This window comes from Thunnus maccoyii, chromosome 10 (genome assembly GCF_910596095.1).
Source record: "Thunnus maccoyii chromosome 10, fThuMac1.1, whole genome shotgun sequence".
Taxonomy (NCBI): domain Eukaryota; kingdom Metazoa; phylum Chordata; class Actinopteri; order Scombriformes; family Scombridae; genus Thunnus; species Thunnus maccoyii.
In genome coordinates, this window is record NC_056542.1 from 18,529,468 (window position 1) to 18,548,046 (window position 18,579).

Below are 18,579 nucleotides of genomic sequence, written 5' to 3' on the forward strand. Positions count from 1 at the left end.
TTCACTTCCAGGGACTAGAATAGACCAGACTGAGGGCACGCGATAGTCTGTAGCAAGAATAGTTGCAGCTTAGCAGTAAGAGGTGCAACACCCTCTCAGGTCTTGACCCAGTTACCAAATGTGTGAATTCAGCAGGTGCAAGAAAGATTTTCAAAAATAATCCTACAAAGGTAAATCTGTAAAGCCCAAAGCATATTAAAGTTTGCGTGTAAATTCCCCATGATAGAAATGTTTTATATCAGAAGCATTAATTTAACTTGCTGATTTTACAACATGGAATATGTGAAATCTCTAACATTAACAAAGTTTATTGATACTGTTGCAATGCTAACGGAGCAGCAAGTCAAGTCAGTTTTATTTATATAGCACCAAATCACAACAAAAGTTATCTCATGACACTTTTCATATAGAGCAGTTACTCTTTAAACCACTGATACTGATACAACCAAGGATAATATTCTTTTCAGCATCAATTTACACAGGAATGTCAGGCAAAATGTGTAGTAGACCTCTTTTTGTACATAACCACACAGCCATCTGTCCACGTCCAGGCTGTAATGGATGCAGACACTCACAGTGACAGCGGAGTTAAAATTCTGATTAAGTGGAGATAGTATAACACATTCACCTGCAAAGCCACTAGCTCTGCGCCACCACTTTCAAATGTAATAAGGTGATTGATTTATGACTCAGGTGTATTACAGGCATCCTGTATGTTTTCTGAGAAGCAGAAGTGACCCAGGTGTTTTGAGTTTATATGCTTTATATACGGCTGCCATCATTGCCTCCTGTTGCACTGTGCACCAGGGCATTTTTTTTCCACGGAGACCAGGGAGAAAGTGTTTGTTCCCGTGCTGCTGTCTGGCGTTCCCGTGGCGACCAATTGGGATGCGTTGCTTGGTGGCAGCAGTGTGTAAAAATAGAAAGCAATCAAGGCAGCAGGGCGTGAAGCAGATTCATACGACTCCCAACAGCGTTTTCTCTCCATTTATCTCTCCTACCTCTTTTCTTCCTCCCTCGCTCGCTTTCATTCTACCTCACACCCACAGGATTAGAGGTCTGTGCCACGTATTAGGGAAGAAGGTTTTGCTGCTTTTGACAAAAGCCAGAAATAGCAGCATCTGGCCCTCTCTCCTAGCTATGCCCTCATCACCGCTCCCTCTCCTCCTCCCTGCAGCGCTCCCGCGTCATAGCCCCACTTCCCTATGTATAGCTGTATGTTGTACACATTTTTAATTATTGATCAGAGCTAAATAATTGAAACAGGTTGGTTATTGTGTAACAGAAGGTTTACATAACTTCAATGCCGCTTTGTGCCCTGGCTTTCAGTCAGAAGACCAGCTTATCTGTTCTGCTTGCTTATTTGAGTGTGTAAAGCTAAAGGGTTGATGGGAAGTCCATATGAGTTCGTGTTGACCCAGTGAGCCACTGTCACTGGGACGAGACGGGAGCACGACTCAACAGTCAGACACAAAAGTGTTTACTTGCATTCACATAACTGATGCTCACATTATTCAAAATTAATTCCTCACCCAGATTCAACTTCCAGTATTTTTTCTGTGTTATATAATTTTTCCATCTTCACTTCTGTGCCACGCACTTTTTTTTCAGACTAGTTTTAGTGATACTGTCTTTTTATCAGAGGTTGGCAGGGCTCTAACTACTATTTAAGACTCAAAGGTCATGTCCTCATTATTAATTGAAAAGGCCTTTTTATTTTTTCATTTTAAAGTGACAATTTAGCAGGGAATAAATGATCTGTAATATTTTCTTTAGCCATTTTGTAGCATTATCATAATACAGTACGTTCTCAGTTAAATTACCAAGTTAAAGATAAATAGCACAAAATCTCCATATCCCGCTTCACCCTACTGTACCTCTGTGGAGTCATTTGACCTCATTATTTTGTAAGTTCCTTGTCATGCCCCCTGATTTGTAGTTTAGAAACAATGGCATAAGCAAATAAACAAGGGTCAAATAGGACTTTATTGCACAATGACTGTATTTCTCAATTTGTTCTTCTTTCAAATTCAATTTTTATCAAACTTGGCTTTGTTTTGGCACCATTGTTAAAATACTTTAGGAATGGCAGTCATCAGTTGTGTGTAACAGTGTCAGTGTGAAGCAGGGCGTTCCTGCACACAGCGTCCATGCTCAGTAAATCCACCCTGGTTAAGTAGAGGTTTAAAAATAATTCAATAATCTAAAGTGAAACAAAAGGCCATTTTTTGACAAATGCCTTTAAATCCATCATTAATACCAGTTGAAAAGTTTGAAAGCAATATGTCTATTGTGAAAAATATTACATCAGCGTTTCTGTCAACACTGATGGACTGGATTTGTAAGTCTGGATCAGTTCAGGCCAAGCTGTGTGTGAGTATGTGTGACTTAGGAGTGTGTTCAGACTGTGTATTTGGGTATCTCTGTTTTGCATTAGGAGGAGGGGGCGGTGGGAGAGCCTGAAACATCTGCCATGTTTTTGTGTTAGTTTAACTGTTGCTACTGTATCAGACTGTGGTCACCAGGGCGGCAGGTAGCGGACTATTTCACTTAGAGCCTGTGTGTTGCTCAACCTAATTTAGTCCAGATGAGGTGGAAATGGGCCCAATCCTGACTCATTTAATTTATCTGAAACCTGCTCTGAATTTCACTGGGACTGAAATTGTTACATGTTGAAGTGTGACAATATTTCATATTTTTTACACTGATTTATAGTCTCTCTTTATTTCTTCTAGTTTTCTTCTTTCTCTTATTTTATGAATCGTACTAATTTCTTTGATAATGTTCATCATTACACTCAGGCTGTAAAAAATCATATTCTTTGACTCTTTAAAAATAGTCATAGTACATTCACATGATCATATAATGTATATAAATGATGGGCCTTCCTTATCATCCTGAGACTTACAGAAAAAAAAAAAAAATCTGTTCCTTATGTTTTAGCCTCTGAGCCAAACCTGAAGGTACGATCCAGACTGAAACAGAAGGTAGCAGAGAGGAGAAGCAGCCCAATGCTCAAGAGAAGAGAGGGCAACATCATGACTCCTTACAAGAAGAGGGCCCTGGAGCTAATGGGTATGTACAGTCAGCTATGGGTTGAAAAATATCTTTTTCTGAGAAGCATTATTCCTGTTACAACATGTGATGCAGACTGTCTACGTCTTATCGTCTGGTGTTTAAAATGTTCTCAGAAAACCATTCGCGTCTATATCTTGGGGTTATTATCACATAGCAGCATAATAATCAGCAATTTTGCATCACAGTAGCATATAATGATCGTTCCTTTTATGTATTGTATTCAGGTAGCCATGACCAAACACATTAAACAGTTGACAAGCTGCAGGAGTTATTCCAAGCCTCTGTGTATGCGTGTTGCGTATAGAGTGTGAGCATACATACTGTGTCTAACTCCTTGATGTTCCGTAGACTCGACGCCCACTAACAGTGCCCCTGGCTCTGGCCCCAGCTCTCCCATAGGGGCCTCCAGTGCCTTGGGGGCTGAAAATGGACCCTCCTCTCTGCCTACTACCACAAAAACTGAGGTATGTGTGTAAATCGTCAGCACTGCTATTGATTTGCCAAAAAAATATGAAAAAAGCTGACTGCTGATGTTGCTTTCCATGCAAATCATGTGAATATTAAAAAATATAATTTCATGTTAGGGCACAAAAAGCCTGCTTGCCTTTCTGCTTGCAGCTATAAAAACAGCCAGTTGTCTTCTGTCTGTTACACTACAGTGAAAATGGCTGTCCGCACTTAGATTAAAGAGGCACAGCTTGACCCACATGTCTGATTCTCCCAAGTTTGCTTGCCTAAAGATGACATATTATGCAGAACAATAGAAGCACTGTATGAGTGTTAAAGTGCTGAACACAAACAATACCGCAACAACAACAGACATTTAAACACTGTGCATTTTTCTGTCCAGCGTTTTTCTTCCAGATGTTCTGTACAATCAGTTTTGTGTTTGAAGAAAAAAGTAAGGTTGCCGTTGGCCTGTCATTGTATTTCTGTCATTGACCTGGCTGCACGCCTGTTCTGAGTTGTTCTGAGGCGTTTCCCAATAGATTCATGGCTGAGTTACTGTCCAGAGCTCCCCTTGGACCGAACTCACAAAGCAGACCATTATAGCGGGTGGCAGATATGACACATCTCTGAACAATCTTAGCAGAACAGCTGTGTTTTCCTTAACCATCGCTGTTTACTCTCCCAGGGACCTCCAGTGACACAGAGAAGGGAGAGACGCCCTGACATCAGGCTGAAGGTTGGGGCTTAGGGAGACAGACGAACTGTGGAGTTTAATTGATATCCCAGGCACTGGTAGCCAAAGACACCCACATGCTAACAACATAAACACACAGGATTGCTATTGTATCGGCCCAAGCCGAGGCTCTCATAAAAGTCATTGGTGGACTCTGGGGCTGCCCGTAGACCTCATGCCTGTTGCAAAAGCAAGGCGTGTTTGTGCAACGTTACATTAGGTATCCTTTTTCAGAGGGAACGGGTCCCTCGGGTCAAATATGGGCCGGATATCCACATACAGGTCACTGAGTACTGGTAGGGGTTGGAAGGATAAACATGGCTGTTCCAAAACCACATGCTGGTCCGCTGCTCTGCTGGGTACAGGAAGTATGCCCCAGTGCTGATGTTCTCTGAGAGAGTAGCCTGAGGGTGGGGACCGGAGGAGTAGGAACAGACATTGGGGCTGACTGGGGACTTAAGTACTGAGGGTGGAGCGGTAGATTTAGAGGTTTGCAATGTTTTATAACAGCTGAACGTATCATTCTCACCGGTGCCATTCTGTGAAGCTGCAGGAGACATTTTCTGCCTGCCACTCCTTCATATCATCATCATAAAAACCCTTCCGTTTTAGCAAGGAGGGCTGTTGATTGTCATAGTGCATTAATGTTTATGCCACTGTTCTTGTTGCCTTTTTAAATTGTCCATGGTAGGATTTTGAAATCTATCACCTCCTCCTAAATCTCTTTTGCTTCATTCCTGTGTGTTTGATGTAGAGATGGCCTTCACAGCCGAGATTATTCCGACCTGAGGGCTCCGTGTCGATGCTGAGTTTATACACATCTCCCTCCTTACCTAACATCTCCTTGGGGCTTTCAACTGCATCCTCACCCATCAGTGTAAGTAAAAATGTTTCTGAGATCTTTAGATAACCAGTTCACTGGTTCAGTGATGGTAAGTCTTGCAACTCAGTCTATAAGCATCAGTGGCTGTCTGGGCTCTCTGTATGGACCACAGGTCATTGACCTGTGGCCCCAAATGATTTTATCGCCCTTAGATAAATATTGTTCTGCAGTGTCTTGTGTCAAGCATGCTGTTATCTTCCTCTATTACCTCATTTATCACAGCTTTTAAAAAGTCCAAGTCCACTCAAGTACAGCTCCTGATAACACAGCACATGATATATCATCTTTTAGCTCTCTGGCACATTCCAAAGAGGCCTGTTCATCAGCTGCTTAGACCAACCATTGATGGTCTCTGATATAGAGTATAATCACTGATTTGTAACTACAAGAACTATTTTCATTCACAAAAAACAGCTGGTATTATTTAATTTGGTTGTGATTATGACAAATGTTTATACATGACTACAAATCCCAATCCACAGCATGTGTAGTTTGAATTGAAGAGTAACCATTAGTTCATGATTTATGTCTTCACCTCTCAGGCCGCCATGGGGTTGAAGGACAGATCAACAGAAATCAAGCATGGGCTGCCTGGGCACCTCCTGGGTCCTGTGCCCCTGCAGACGGGCTTGGAGTCTAAAGTGAGCCCCAGTCACCAGGCTCTCCTTCAACACCTCCTCCAGAAGGAGCAGATGAGGCAGCAGAAGATGCTCTCCTCTGGTAAGACTGTGTTACTTGATGTCAAATATTACACTACGTTATGTTGCACTGCATTACATATCGGTATACTTTAAATTGAACTCATTGATCATATGACTTTACAGGAAACCTAACATGAGTTTTGATTTTTTTTTTTTTTTTTGTCAAGGCCCGAGCTCTATGTCATCCCACCCTCAGTCCCCTCTGGCCATGAAGGATCGCCCCTCCAGCAGTCGCCCTAAACTACCAAAACACCGGCCCTTGAACAGGACCCAGTCGGCGCCGCTGCCTCAGAACACACTGGCCCAACTTGTCATCCAGCAGCAACACCAGCACTTCCTGGAGAAACAGAAACAGTACCAGCAGCAGATCCATATAAATAAGGTATTGTGCTGTTCATCAATATTCAAATCACTAGGGAGGATTTTGACTTTCACATTGCTTTTTGCTGCATTTTGCATTCCTTTTTAGGTCTCGTGAGGTCTTATTTTACTGCGGGGAGTCTGATTTAATCATTGTAAGCACACAAATGCAAATCTATTTTTAACCTTTTGTAAAAGCATTTGTGGAAGCTCAAGTTTACAGACCTGGGCCGTAGTCTGTTCTTCCCTGGAATCCTGGTGTTATTTCTGCAAAGAAAAGAACTTCTGCCTGACTTCAAATGGGGAAGAAATGCTTCCCCTGCACTAATTCTGTTATCATAGCTTAAGGCATCAGTGCTGTTCACATGCTAACTCTGTGAAATTCAATTCAGCTAAGTTCAAATGAAGGAAGAGTGCCCAGAATACATTTTGTTCCTCTGTGGCAATATTTGTGTTTCTGTAAGCTGGCCGAGGTGACCTCGCTATACACAGAGTGTAATTATTCTGGTGAGGGACGTGTGTGAGGTGGCAGACACTGTGAAAGGCAGCATTGTGTAAGCTCACATACTGATGTGTCCCAATGCTGGGCCCTCAAAAGAGCCATGGGAACCATAGAGCAACCTTTACCTAGAAGTAATAAAAAGCACCATAAGCAGTTATGGAGCTGTACAGTACAGATGTACAGCTTTTAACAGTTTGAGTCCCTTTGCAACACTAAAAATAACTATCGTTTCACTGCCATTCAGCTGATATTAGTATTAATATCAGTTATAAGTAGTCTGTGAAGTAGGTTTGATTTGAAAAGAGCTTTGGAATAATAGCGACATCTTGTCTACCGACACGTGCCTGATCACTCAGGCCAATGAGATCGCAAGTAAAGCCTCTTTAAGTGGAGGTTATAAATGGCCACTAATCAGGGATGAGCCCTCAGTGTTTATTGAGAGGGATCTCCGAAACATTGCCCTAATTAATTTCCTAGCAGAGGCTTGTCTGTGGTTGTTTTTGTAAATGTCCTTCAGTGCCTGCAACAGTAGGGGGCACTAACGGAAATTTACAAGAGCTTAGGGATTTTAGGAAGAGGTATGAACAGTGTTTACTAATGTCGAGCTAAAGAGTCTTATTCCAATAGCTGAAGGGATATTTATATAAGGGCCTACATTCTGTAGACAATAATGTTGTTGGTTACCAGCTGTCAAGGGAAGGCGCTTTCAGGTGCTGGTCTTGGAGCCCTCTTGTGGTGGAGTAATAATATCATGGCATCATTACAGTAGCTCTGATTTAGCAAAGCTGCAAGACAGTGAAACATCCTTTTGCTTAGAGTTTCCTCATCAGGCACGAGTCTGTTTTTGGTAAACAACAAATATTTAAACAACCAATTTTCACCATCACCTCCATGAAAATCTAGTTTTTATTGTTTCCTGACTTGTTTCTAATGAGGCAAAACTGTTTTGGTGTTTCACTGTCATTGACATTCAATTTCAGGTGCACCTGTTAATCAGTGTGGAAAATCAATACTGTATTTGTATAACATGTTTGATGGAAGTAGTAACAAACATATATATGGTTAAAATCAGTGTGTGCATTGGCCAGCTTCAGAGTGAAGTTTGACATGTTTTTGGTACAGTTTGTTGCTTGTAGAGAACCTTCTGGTGTAGTTGGATGCAGCAGAGTGATATATCCTCTCAATGTCTTCTTTAGGTAGCCTATAGAATAACAGGCTCTCTACACTGCATACCCTGGCTCCAGTGTTTGCATAAAATAACCACAATTTATAAAATTTGCAGGAAAAAAAAACACGATTTACCACAGACAAGTCCATGTATATTTTGAACAGTGTTTTCTAAAAATAAACCATGAGTGACACTATTCCACTTACCAAGGGCAGCCACCATAGTGAATGTTTATGAACTCACATAAATCTTACTTATATTACCACATAAAGGCGGAACAATGACTAATCTGCTTCCACTCCAAAACCTCCAAAAAATGTAGTTAACCACAGCCAATAGCCAGACACTTCAGTTCAGTTTGACATTTGCCTTTGTCACATTATTAAAACTATAATAACTACATTAGATACAGCTGTTTGCAATTGCCAATATAACAGTTGCATTTAATAAACTAATATCCTGCATAATATAAATGTCAGTTTACTAACCAACTCCACAGGAAGAAGTTTATTTTTAAACACAGTGTCAGACTGGATTTGTCAACATGCAAATGCTTATGACTTGTGAAGCCTGAATGTTCCATCACACAATATAGTGTGTCTGTTTTCCATCTATTTAATAGTTATTGCTGATTTTGATGTTCTAAAATTAGGGTTTATGCATAAGACAGCCTGATAATGTACCCAAGATTGATAACATGCTTGTGAGGAGTTAAAAAGCACTGATATATTAGATATTTAGATAATATTATCTAATATTTTAGAGCTCAGGTGGTATGCTTATTACTCAAGTTACAGAGCTGATTAAAATTCTTACATGGGTAGCTGAATTCAAGGGTGGCACTATTTTCTTTATTCTTTTTTTATTGTTTGACATCCTAATAGTTTGAACAGGCACAGGAGAGCTGAAACATTGTTTTTTTTAAGTAAAATACATTTTTCCTCTGTTCTTTGAATGTATTTACATACTTGTCGCTTCTAGTGTACAAGTTAGAAAGCACAACTATTTATTTTATGTTTTTGCACTGCTAGAAGTGTGATGTGATTGTTACAGTAAAGATCACTGGCGCAGGATATCATCATTAATATGGAGCATGAATGTGTTTTGCAGCTGTTATCCAAGTCCATTGAGCAGTTACGTCAGCCCAACGCACACCTGCAGGAATCAGAGGAAGAGCAGGAGGAGCAACACAGAGAGCTGATGGAGAGCATGCAGGAGGACAGGCTGCCCCCTGGAGGAGTCATCCGGAAGCACACGCTCAGCAGTAGCAGCAGCAGCGGCTCGAACGGCGAGCTGCCCGACGCTCACTACGGGGTCATCAAGGTCAAGGAGGAGCCAGCTGATAGTGAGGATGAGGCTCTGACCAATCAGAGCCTAGAGTCAGAGCAGAGCAGCTATCTTCACCAGGTCAAAGGGAGGCTGGTGATAAGAGCCATGATCTGAGAAAGGGAAGAGGATGAGATCACACACTCCAACATTCGCAGATAAACTAATCTCTACAAACATGTGCATCTACATCAGTTTACACACACACAAACACACACACACACACATGCACACACACAGCAGCTATTGCACAGTAGGCCGACTCTCCCTGTCACAGCATTTGACCCTTTTCACTCAGCTGCAGCCTCACTCATCCCACACTCTAAGACTCTCTGTTTGTGATCTTTGTGTAGTGATCTCTGTAAATTATGTATGTTACACTTTTGTGTATATAATATGAAGACAATTTAGACCGTTCTTTTTAAGAGCTGCTTTGGTCGTCGCAAGTCTGCTCAACTGACAAAAACTTATATGTACATATACTGTGGATTTAGCAACAAAGATGATTTCTAGAGGAAAGGTTGAACAGGTGTACAGCTTTGAAGAGCCAACTTATGTTCCCCGTATGTACATTCTTGCCACAGAAATATTTGAATGCCCTTCTATCCACTGAAAATGATCATGAAGTCTTTACAGTGTGTTAAAGAATTAAAAAAAACACTACATACTCCGTTGCTCTGGAAAATCTGTGATGATGTTCCATGTTAAGTGGACTGAAATAATGAACATCTGTCTTAGAGAGAATGTATACTTAAATCCTAACAGAGGACGCTCCCATAGGGCGGACTTTTGCGAAGGGAGTGATATTGCCATTGGAATATGGTCCGCTGCTCATATTGCAATTTAAAGGATAAAGCACTAAATCCCTGCTTGGGTGTGCAGGCATCTCCCAACATATCCCGAGTCTCCATGTCTCTTTCTCTCTCTCTCTCTCTCTCTCCCTCTCTCTCTCTCTCCCTCTCTCCCTCTCTCTCTCTCTCTCTCTCTCTCTCTCTCTCTCTCAGAGCAGTCCCAGAGCCAGGACCCTGTGTTAAGCCGAGCTCTCCTCCCTCTCTCCCTCTGGGTCCAAATCAAAGCTCGGCCGGGTTCCTGCCCAGCTTTCAGCAGAGGAGTCAGACAGAGGGAAAGAGAGAGAGAGAGAGAGGGCCGGGCAGGAAATGCCTTCTAGAAGCCAGGAGTTGGAGTGATTCATGTGTGCAGGAATGTTGAGAGAGGAGGACCTAGGGTTGGAGGAGTCCAAGGGGCCAGGCTTGAGAATTGATTTACTGTCAAGGCGAATTACAAAGTGAGTGGGGATATGGTTAAGGGAGTCCTTTATAAAGGGAATCGCTTCCTTCGTATTCCCTAGTGGCATGCTTACCTCAACATGCAGGTTTGATGTAACTTCAATAAAAAACCCTGGACGGGACCTTGCTTCTTCTTCTTTCTTTTTTTTTTTTTTTTGTTTTTTTTTTTGTTTTTTTGAGCCTGTTTTCCCCTGAAAGTGCCCATTGCGACATGTATAGTCTGTCTTAAAGTGATCAATCAAATGTATTGCATAGCCGTAAACCTTCCTGTTTCATTTGTACCGTCGACTAAATGTAAAAATGCTAGTACGAGATTCTGTGTTTGGATTCATGTGAAAATCAAAGCTGTCTGTCTTATACTGTACATTCAGATTGTCCGGTTTTAATGTTTTAGTGTAAGTAAACACAATCAGAACAATGTGAGTCTTGTTCTCTTGCTCCTTTGATTTGGTTGTAACGAGAACCCCTTTGCTGCCAGTGGGGGGGTGGGGGTTGGGGGTGGAGTGGGGGTCCTGTGGTCTGTTCATAGCAGTTTGCATTTCTTCTCTTTTTTTGCCTTGTGTGATAAACCTTTCTTTTTTAAAATAAAGTTAATTTACCTCTGAAGTTCTTTGCATTTTGGAGATCATTTATACACATTTCCATCTCATTATGAGGTTGTGTGCGCGGGAAAGAAAGAAAGCAAAGCACACCGTACATCATTTCAAAACTTTCTGTCATATATTTTAATTCACAAATTACATTCTTGATCATTTTCATCTTTCCAAATGGACTGCCTAAATCATTAGCCCGGCCTGCTTTTCCCACACTATGCCCTATAACCGAGCTCTTTATTTTCAGGGGATCTATGTAACCCTTTAAAGGGAGCTTAAGAGGCTTTCAAAACATTTCTTTGATGTGAGCAAGCAAGGCTTCTTGTGGCAGTATTAGAGCAGTCAAGATAAGGTGAGCTGTGAGCGAGTGATATATGACTTGTGCGGATATTTTCAAACCAAGCTTAAGCAATTTCACAGCAAGCTTAGTTCATGGGACTGGCTTGATATGCTATACACGCAATGATGAGCCTGAAAAAGTTCACTCGCAGTCTAATGTTCTCTCTGCAAAACACCACTCTGAGAACTCTTTAAAATGACAATAGTGCTATGATTATTTGAGTTATGATTATGGAAAGTTAAGTTAAATAAGTTATATTATGCAGAACAATACATTTTATTCAAACAGGCACACTCTTTCATTAAACTTTCATGAGAGCTCCTAAAGTATTTTCACAAAGGTGTCGAATTACTTCACATTAGGAAGTATTTGAGTTAAATTAGACACTGACTCTTTCTTAAGTAGATTCCATCCGTCTTGGGCTTCAGGCTCTTGTGATTTTAAATGAGCTGTTACAAAAAGCAGAAAAAATAATGAAGCCCAAATCCATCCGCACTGGACCTCACCAGCTGCCCACAGAACCAGTTGTAAAAGCAAACAAGCATTTTAAAGGTGTAAGGAAGTAAGGAAGACATAAGCTTACCTGTTTCCTCTAAATGGATTAGACACTCAGTGAGGTCTGAATTTTTATAACCCGCAGTGCTATAAAAATTAGGCATTTGGATGCAGTGTGTGCACGTACAGACGTGCATAAAAATGTGTGATTGATGATGGTAATGATGAGTTTGCAAAGGAATTGAAATTGCTTTATTTCTAATGCATGAGGATCGACAAGAAAACACATTCCTACACTCAAAAAGCCAGCCAAATCATGAAATAATGTCTCAATGATCAGAAATACTTGAGTGAAAATAGCACAATCAGAGTAAAATGCCCCTAAGCCTCATATTGCTGACACTTAAACCCTCAAGTTTATGTATTCATACCACATGGACTAGACCTAATAGATCAAACCACTTGCATTAAGATTTATTTCTAGTGCCATGACTTTATTTATGATTCATCATCACCTTTGCAAGAAAGTCTTCATAGTTGAGAATGATGCAGCTCCCAGTAAATAAATAACGTTTTATGCAAGAGAATTCAAGTACATGGCCCTTTACTAATTTCAGTTAGGTCTCCAACTAATGAACCTCTACTACAACAAGGTCCTTTTGTGTACATCATTCCAGCCATCTGATTTATATTAAAGACTCAAAGTCAATCTAATTAATTGCTACTGATGGCTGGTAACTAAAAAGAAAAAGATGAAATGGATATCTGGGTCCCCAGGACCATGAGGCTGTAGATCCCCAGACTGGTCAAATAACATACCTGCGAAACTTAGGCTGTCACTTCTGCATTACTCATTACGACCTAAACTAAGGAGAGTAAATAGCACAAAATGAGAGTTGTCTATTTTTGCTTGCTTGTTATTGTTGCTGTTCAGTATTGGCATCATCTCTTATTGTTTCCTCTTGCTGTATTTATTGTCTCTATTACATCGTTGATCACATGCTTTCCGATATAGAATTACCTAAAATGGCACTTATTTTGGGTTAGGATTTAAACTATTACCTTGTCTTATTGTCTTTTGAGGTAGATATTCACAATTACTACAGCCTCAAACACTCTACATTCAGACTTGATGAAGCAGCATACATAAAGATAGTCTGTTTGCATCATCTGAGCTGCTAGAAACATCATACCAAATGAGTGAAGGCCTAGACCAGTAGACTTCTGTTAAACCAGATACAGGGCACTGCTGGACAGACACCTTTATGCTCACAGAGGGCTCATCACTTCCTTTCCAGTATATATACCTGTAGACAGGAACATTCAGTTATCATCTGATGTGCTTGGAAGGTCAGATATTTGAAGATTTAGCCCTAGCAGAGATGACATAACCTCTGTCCCCTTTTGCACATATCCCTCATCAGGGTCCACATTAGCCTGAACAGATAGTGGCAGTTGCAGAGGATAAATTGTGGTCAGCTATTCATTGTGATGAGATTAATTTGATCACCGACAGGCTTATTAAGATAAAAGAATTCTCTGCTCATTATTAATTATCAACATCATCATCAGGTCACCTGATGACTACCACCAGCAGTGATCTAGAGAGATATGGCCAAGAGGTAATCAATCAACAGCTTCCAAAAGGCCAAATCAGAAAGCAGCACACTCATTTAGCTGTTTTTATCTCCCAAACTATCTAGAATCAGATCCGATTTCCGCAGCTCTGGGACAAGACACAAGAAAAAAAAAAGCTTCTAACTGTTGCTTAAAATTGCCAGCTGCAATGACATGCACCTTTTAGAGATGCAGAACCATCCTGCAAACACCAGGGATCCTGAAAATCCAGCTTTCTCTGGAGATCCATAATTACTGGATGGACTCTTATACTGTCTTTTTCTTGCTGCATTTGCATTCCTATATGTTCAAGGTATTCATGAAGTTATGGCAGGATGTACAGGACATACATAAATTGCGTAGAGTTTGGTGAGGGGTTGCTGTGGTGCACAAAAAGACAATTGTACTGATGATAATTGCTAGTCAGGTGCTGTGTGAAGCACATACCTAAATGAAACCTCAATGAAAGGAGCAGATTTAACCTGCTGCCCATAAGTCTGTACTTAGTCCACCCCATACCCTGGAGTCACTTGTTTCTTCTTCTGGAGATGCACTCAAATTTGTTCTCATTATAGAATCAGGCTAAAGATACCACCCATACAGGGTTGATATGTAGGTGATGATGTGAGGCTAAGGTAGTTAGGCAGCCTAGTTAGACTGTAATCTTCTGTAGACTAGTAGTAATAGTTTGAAGTGCTGCCACCAGACATAAAGGGCAGAAGATGTTATTTGGCACTAGAAAATTTTTAAGTGATGTTAATGAAGCAGGTCAGCAGGCAGTATGTGCAAGAAAGGTGATGTTTATTAACAAAAATATTAATGAAATACAGTTAAAAATGAACTCTGGGAAATTCAACAAAAATAACCTGCTTAGCTGAAGCAAAGAACAAACAAATAAAATCTGCAGCCTGACAGCATGCTGCCACCTACTCTCTTCCCTGCTCCATCTCAACAAACCAGTGAGCCTTTTACCTTCTCAGCCTCACCTAACTGGAACGTACCATCTACTCAGGTTACCACAGGGTGAGTAAGGAGCTTTATTTATATAACACATTTCGAGAGCAGAGATGTCACAAAGTGCTTCACAGAGGAAATAAAGCATAGACATACATATAGACATAAAAAACAATAAAACACAGAAATAGATAGAAAAATACACAAAGTTTAAACAAATGTGTCTTGAGCTGCTGGTGTCCACAGATCTTAAGTCCAAAGGGAGAGAGTTCCAAAGTTTAGGAGCCACAATCTCAAACACACAGTCTCTATTAGTTTTAAGCCTAGATCATGGAACAACCAGCAAACCCTGATCAGAGGACCTCAGAGACCTGCTGGTGACATAGCGCTGCAGTAGATTTCTAATGTAGGCAGGTGCCTGACCATGCAGAGCTCTTAAAGTGATCATAAGAACTTTTAGTTGGATTCTAAATTTGATGGGGAGCCAGTGAAGAGCAATCAGAATCGGTGTCACATGAGACCTTTTGGAGGACCTGCTCAAGAGTTTAGCAGCGGCATTTTGGACCACTTGTAAACGATCAAGGGATGTTTTGCTGAGGCAGGTGAAAAGGGAGTTACAGCAGTCACAACGGGATGATATAAAAGCATGAGTTAACATTTCCACCTCTGCTTGAGACATAATGGGGCCTGAGCTTTGCAATGTTTCTCAGTTGGAAAAAACAAGAGTGAATCAGAAACTTGACATGTCGGTTGAGACTCAGAGATTGTTTAATAGTGACACCTAGATTTCTTATGGAGAATTTAACCAACAAGGTAAGAAGACCCAAGACCATCCCCTATATTAAAGATAAGACTAGGAGGGACAGGAATAAGAATTTCTGTTTTGTCTGCATTTAGCTGCAAGAAATTGTCTGCCATCCAGTTTTTTTATTTTAAACTGACAATTTAGCTATGTTTTGAGGTTTAAATAAGACATTGTGGGTGAGCTACAACACTGACGTAGAATTTCTCTCCTACTGCTGACAATCACAATTTCCTATGGTTACACACACACAGCCATGAGTGCACCAAATTACAAAGAATGACATTTACTACAGAACAGTTTTATCCTTCCCACCTCAACTTGACAGAGCCTAGTGACTCACTGCTTAGTGCAGCCAATGATGCACACCTGTTGTCACTATCACTGACTAAGCAGATGATCTGCCCACAATCACAAAACTAAAAAAAACCCATCACAGCAAGACTGAAGCCCTTTAACAAAATATCACATTATGAAACAGACACCACCCAAATGAAACCTGTATTCCATCATTTGTGTACCATGACTATAAATTTACAGAAACATCGGACTGAAATTAGTGATTTAACACAAAAAACATTACTAATAGTATTGTTTGGTGCCAGGGCCTAGTGAAAAGTCTGAGGAGCAACCTTTTCACATAAGAGAACAACTTAAGGGTGTGGAGGCTTCATGTCCACCTGGCATCCCTGGTCATCCTGACCAAGCAAAGCCAAACTAGGCTTCGCCAGATAACACAGAACCTATGTGGAAACTTTCCTCACTTTCCTCAACTTTCTCTCACACTGTTGGCCAATTGAGTACATGCCACTAAATACATAGAGTTCCCCTCTAGATTTGGATACCTTTCAGTTGGTGAGAGAAACACACACACACACACACCTTTGCTGATGACCTTGCTCAGCTGGAGCAAAGAAAAAAGACTGGGATTGCCTGTTATGTATTTTTTGATCCCAATGTTCTCAACCCAACTCATCAGATCACAAACCGGAAAATCAATTCCCTCAACGACGAGTCCACAGCATGATTCTGGGAAACTCCCCTGATGTTTCTGTAGGCTAACAGGCTCTGTTACCATGATTGCACAATTTCATGACTGACATGGACTATACAATCCTAAAACCCTCCTAAATCCCACTCTATTGAAGTGGCCTGTTTTAGTTCTTTTTTAGTGTCAGCAGATCAAAAAAACACTTGGTGATTTGCTGCAGCCTTTGAGATATGTTAGCACTCATTTCATGAGTATATCAGAGTCTAAAACAAATGAGTCTGTGGTGAAAATCTAATGGATCAGTGTATGAACACTATGTTGAAGATACCAAGATTATTTTGCACCATTGAACATATAATTCCTCTGAAAATTATCTGCTGAAGACCCACAGAATTGAATTTATTTGCAACAGGTTGATAAATTTGTCAGTGTTTCCATTGTTAAAGCATGGACGCTGAATGAGAATAAAGCAGGTACAGATGATTGATGGACCTTTACTCATCTACAGTAGCTTGCTAACACAGTTTTCAGGTTGTGAGTTACAGTTGGTACATTTTGAAGGAATCCAGGAAGTCTCTCTTCTAATTCTATTTCTATTGACAGGTTTATATTGATTATATGATGACCTAAAAAAAATAACACCTTGGCCTATCCTCTCTACACCTCGTGTATAATTTCTATCAACCATGTGTATTGGTGGGGGTCCAAATCTACTAGGAAGGATTTGTTTGATGTTATGCTATCACTGCAGTGCCTAATGATAGGTCAAAACATCATTAAACATGAATACTGGGTTTCATGCTCAACCACTGAGAGTTTGACATATATGTGTTTACCTCATAAGTTGAACTAAATGAGGAACCCATTTGCTCGATGAACCTCTACTATTTCAAATCCTGCCCACCAAAGTTGAAGATGACAGAGGGCTAGAACAGCACATAAAGGAAATTTTCCAGCTTTCTCGTGTGCATGTCAAGATTTGTATGAATCTGGCATCTAGTAGTACAACGTGGTGTTTTTCTTTCCATGTGCTGTTAACCATGCTCGAGGTGTAGGACAGCGCAGTGCTGGCGGCAAAAGGAGGAGAGTGTTTTGCGCCCTGGTGTGAAAAAGTGCACCTCAAAAAAGAAAGGAGAAAAAAAAGGACTGATGTCAGATGGGTGTGCAGTCGACTCATTTCTGTTGGATTCTTTTGCGGCCTGTGATGTCTGCGAGGCCAAATTTTTTTTCTTTGATGGCTTGTGTGCCTGTCGTTTCACATTAAATCATAGATAAATACATTTAAAACTGCTTTTAAAATATATAAACTGAATCTATTCAGTCAACACTTTACAGCATTTTATATTTATCAATGTAATATATGTTGTCTCATTTAATACCACCTGTAATCTCCTCACAAGAAACAAACTGACCCAGGGGAGACAACATTTTTTTTTAAAACAGCATCCTTTCAAGAGCAGTGGAAGAATTCCACTTCTTCTCCTGTTGTCTCTTGAGATGAAACATTGATGACCCAACATAGATAGTGTTTATATTATTGTCAGTCTCCCTGACTGGTGTCATCCATACTGTTATCTTAGCCTTTCAAAGATTAATATACCTTTTCAAGTTTAATGAGATAAGAGACCTGGGGGAGTTCTCCCCCTGCTGTGTTCAAAGACCATCCGGCCTTAGGAGCTGCTTTATCTCAGCCACTGATTGACCTGGCTGATAGGTGATACTGAGGAACCACAGTGACCCAGGGAAGTGGCCTCTCCACTCAGGGAAAAGGACTGGCAAACTTGGCCTCTCCTGTCTGCGAGAATCCCATCAGTGGGGCTCCGGCGTCCCTGGGATGCCGTCTCCTCTCTTTGATTCTTGTGACCAGGCACTTTTACGTGCCTGCCTCCACCCTCACACCAGCCAGTCCATAGCCCATAAAGCAAGTCTGCGACTCTCCAAATAGTTGGACAGGACGTGTTTGTAAGTGTTGCCTGAATGCACCGCCGGCAGAATGACACCCCGAGGGCTCGTAAGACTTGTGATTTTTTTCTCCAAGCCCATGCCAAGAGACCATTTTGAATTCCAGCTCAGTTCTTCTAAAATTTTGCCATTTGTGGCTTGTGACCACGGACCACTGGGGTTTGTCTTGTGATCTACACGGCATGGCAAATGATATGTGATAACTGAGGACATAATCATAAGGGAAATGCAAAAAGCCAATAATAATAGCCTGAGTGAAACTCCACATAATAACCTCTCTCTTCAAAGAAAAGTTGTTCTTGAAAAATATTCAGGTCAACATCAAAATCTAACCTCCA

The 18,579-nt window shown here is 40.8% G+C and overlaps 1 protein-coding gene across 13 annotated transcripts in view; it reads left to right on the forward strand.

Moving 5' to 3' along the window:
• The window catches only part of hdac9b (histone deacetylase 9b), a 44,744-nt gene extending 33,782 nt beyond the window's left edge, over positions 1-10,962 (forward strand). For all 13 annotated transcript variants that reach the window (XM_042422747.1, XM_042422743.1, XM_042422753.1 and 10 more), the window contains 6 exons: positions 2,944-3,075; positions 3,427-3,542; positions 5,016-5,138; positions 5,687-5,864; positions 6,013-6,227; positions 8,986-10,962. In XM_042422747.1, the coding sequence (XP_042278681.1) occupies positions 2,944-3,075; positions 3,427-3,542; positions 5,016-5,138; positions 5,687-5,864; positions 6,013-6,227; positions 8,986-9,318 (1,097 nt within the window). In that variant the 3' untranslated portion in view covers positions 9,319-10,962. The remainder of the gene's footprint in view (positions 1-2,943; positions 3,076-3,426; positions 3,543-5,015; positions 5,139-5,686; positions 5,865-6,012; positions 6,228-8,985) is intronic.
• Positions 10,963-18,579: the final 7,617 nt, after the last annotated feature.